The sequence below is a fragment of the Procambarus clarkii genome, chromosome 24 (genome assembly GCF_040958095.1).
Source record: "Procambarus clarkii isolate CNS0578487 chromosome 24, FALCON_Pclarkii_2.0, whole genome shotgun sequence".
Lineage (NCBI taxonomy): Eukaryota > Metazoa > Arthropoda > Malacostraca > Decapoda > Cambaridae > Procambarus > Procambarus clarkii.
In genome coordinates this window covers 17,011,550-17,012,544 of record NC_091173.1, presented here as the reverse complement: position 1 = coordinate 17,012,544, position 995 = coordinate 17,011,550, and the positions used below count along the sequence as shown (strand labels likewise).

General features: G+C 41.7%; 1 protein-coding gene across 1 annotated transcript; it reads left to right on the top strand.

Moving 5' to 3' along the window:
• The first annotated feature begins 342 nt into the window (after positions 1 to 342).
• LOC138367954 (uncharacterized) lies at positions 343 to 747 on the top strand. Its single transcript, XM_069330237.1, has one exon. The coding sequence runs from the start codon at positions 343 to 345 to the stop codon at positions 745 to 747; it is 405 nt and encodes a 134-aa protein (XP_069186338.1).
• Positions 748 to 995: the final 248 nt, after the last annotated feature.

The following is a 995-nucleotide window of genomic DNA, read 5'->3' as shown; positions in this document are numbered from 1 at the left end:
GCCACCTCCATCCACAACTTTAAGGCCCGATTCACGAAGAGGTTACGCAAACACTTACGAACCTGAACATCTTTTCTCAATCTTTGGCGGCTTTGTTTACATTTATTAAACAGTTAATGAGCTCCGAAGCATCAGGAGGTCGTTTATAACAATAACAACAGTTGAGTGACAAGTTTTCATGCTTGTAAACTGTTTAATAAATGTAACCAAAGCCGTCAAAGATTGAGGAATGATGTACACGTTCGTAAGTACTTGCGTAGCGGCTTCGTGAATCTGGCCCCAGGCTCGTAGGCGAGGCATAAAGAGCCATAGCTCGTAGATGACTGCCAGGATAGCAATGTGATGTTAGAGGATAGCAATGTGATGTTAGAGGATAGCAATGTGATGTTAGAGGATAGCAATGTGATGTTAGAGGATAGCAATGTGATGTTAGAGGATAGCAATGTGATGTTAGAGGATAGCAATGTGATGTTAGAGGATAGCAATGTGATGTTAGAGGATAGCAATGTGATGTTAGAGGATAGCAATGTGATGTTAGAGGATAGCAATGTGATGTTAGAGGATAGCAATGTGATGTTAGAGGATAGCAATGTGATGTTAGAGGATAACAATGTGATGTTAGAGGATAGCAATGTGATGTTAGAGGATAGCAATGTGATGTTAGAGGATAGCAATGTGATGTTAGAGGATAGCAATGTGATGTTAGAGGATAGCAATGTGATGTTAGAAATCGTTGCGTTAGCGTAACAATGGCAGGAAACATATTGACTGAACAAGCAGGCTCTGGCAACCAACGCTATTCATAAATTCAAGAGAAAATCTGTCAGGAAAATTGGTTGGAAATCATTGCATTACATGCACAAGTAGGTGAGTATACCTTGCACACGTGCGTGCACTTGCGCACTCAAGCACGCACGCACGCACGCGCAAGCACGCACAGACGCTAACCACCTCGGGTGAAATAATCGTTTTTCTTTAGTTCACGTGTTCATAAT

Coding starts and splice junctions, on each gene's coding strand:
- LOC138367954 (XM_069330237.1), top strand. CDS start 343: ATGTTAGAGGATAGCAATGTGATGTTAGAGGATAGCAATGTGATGTTA.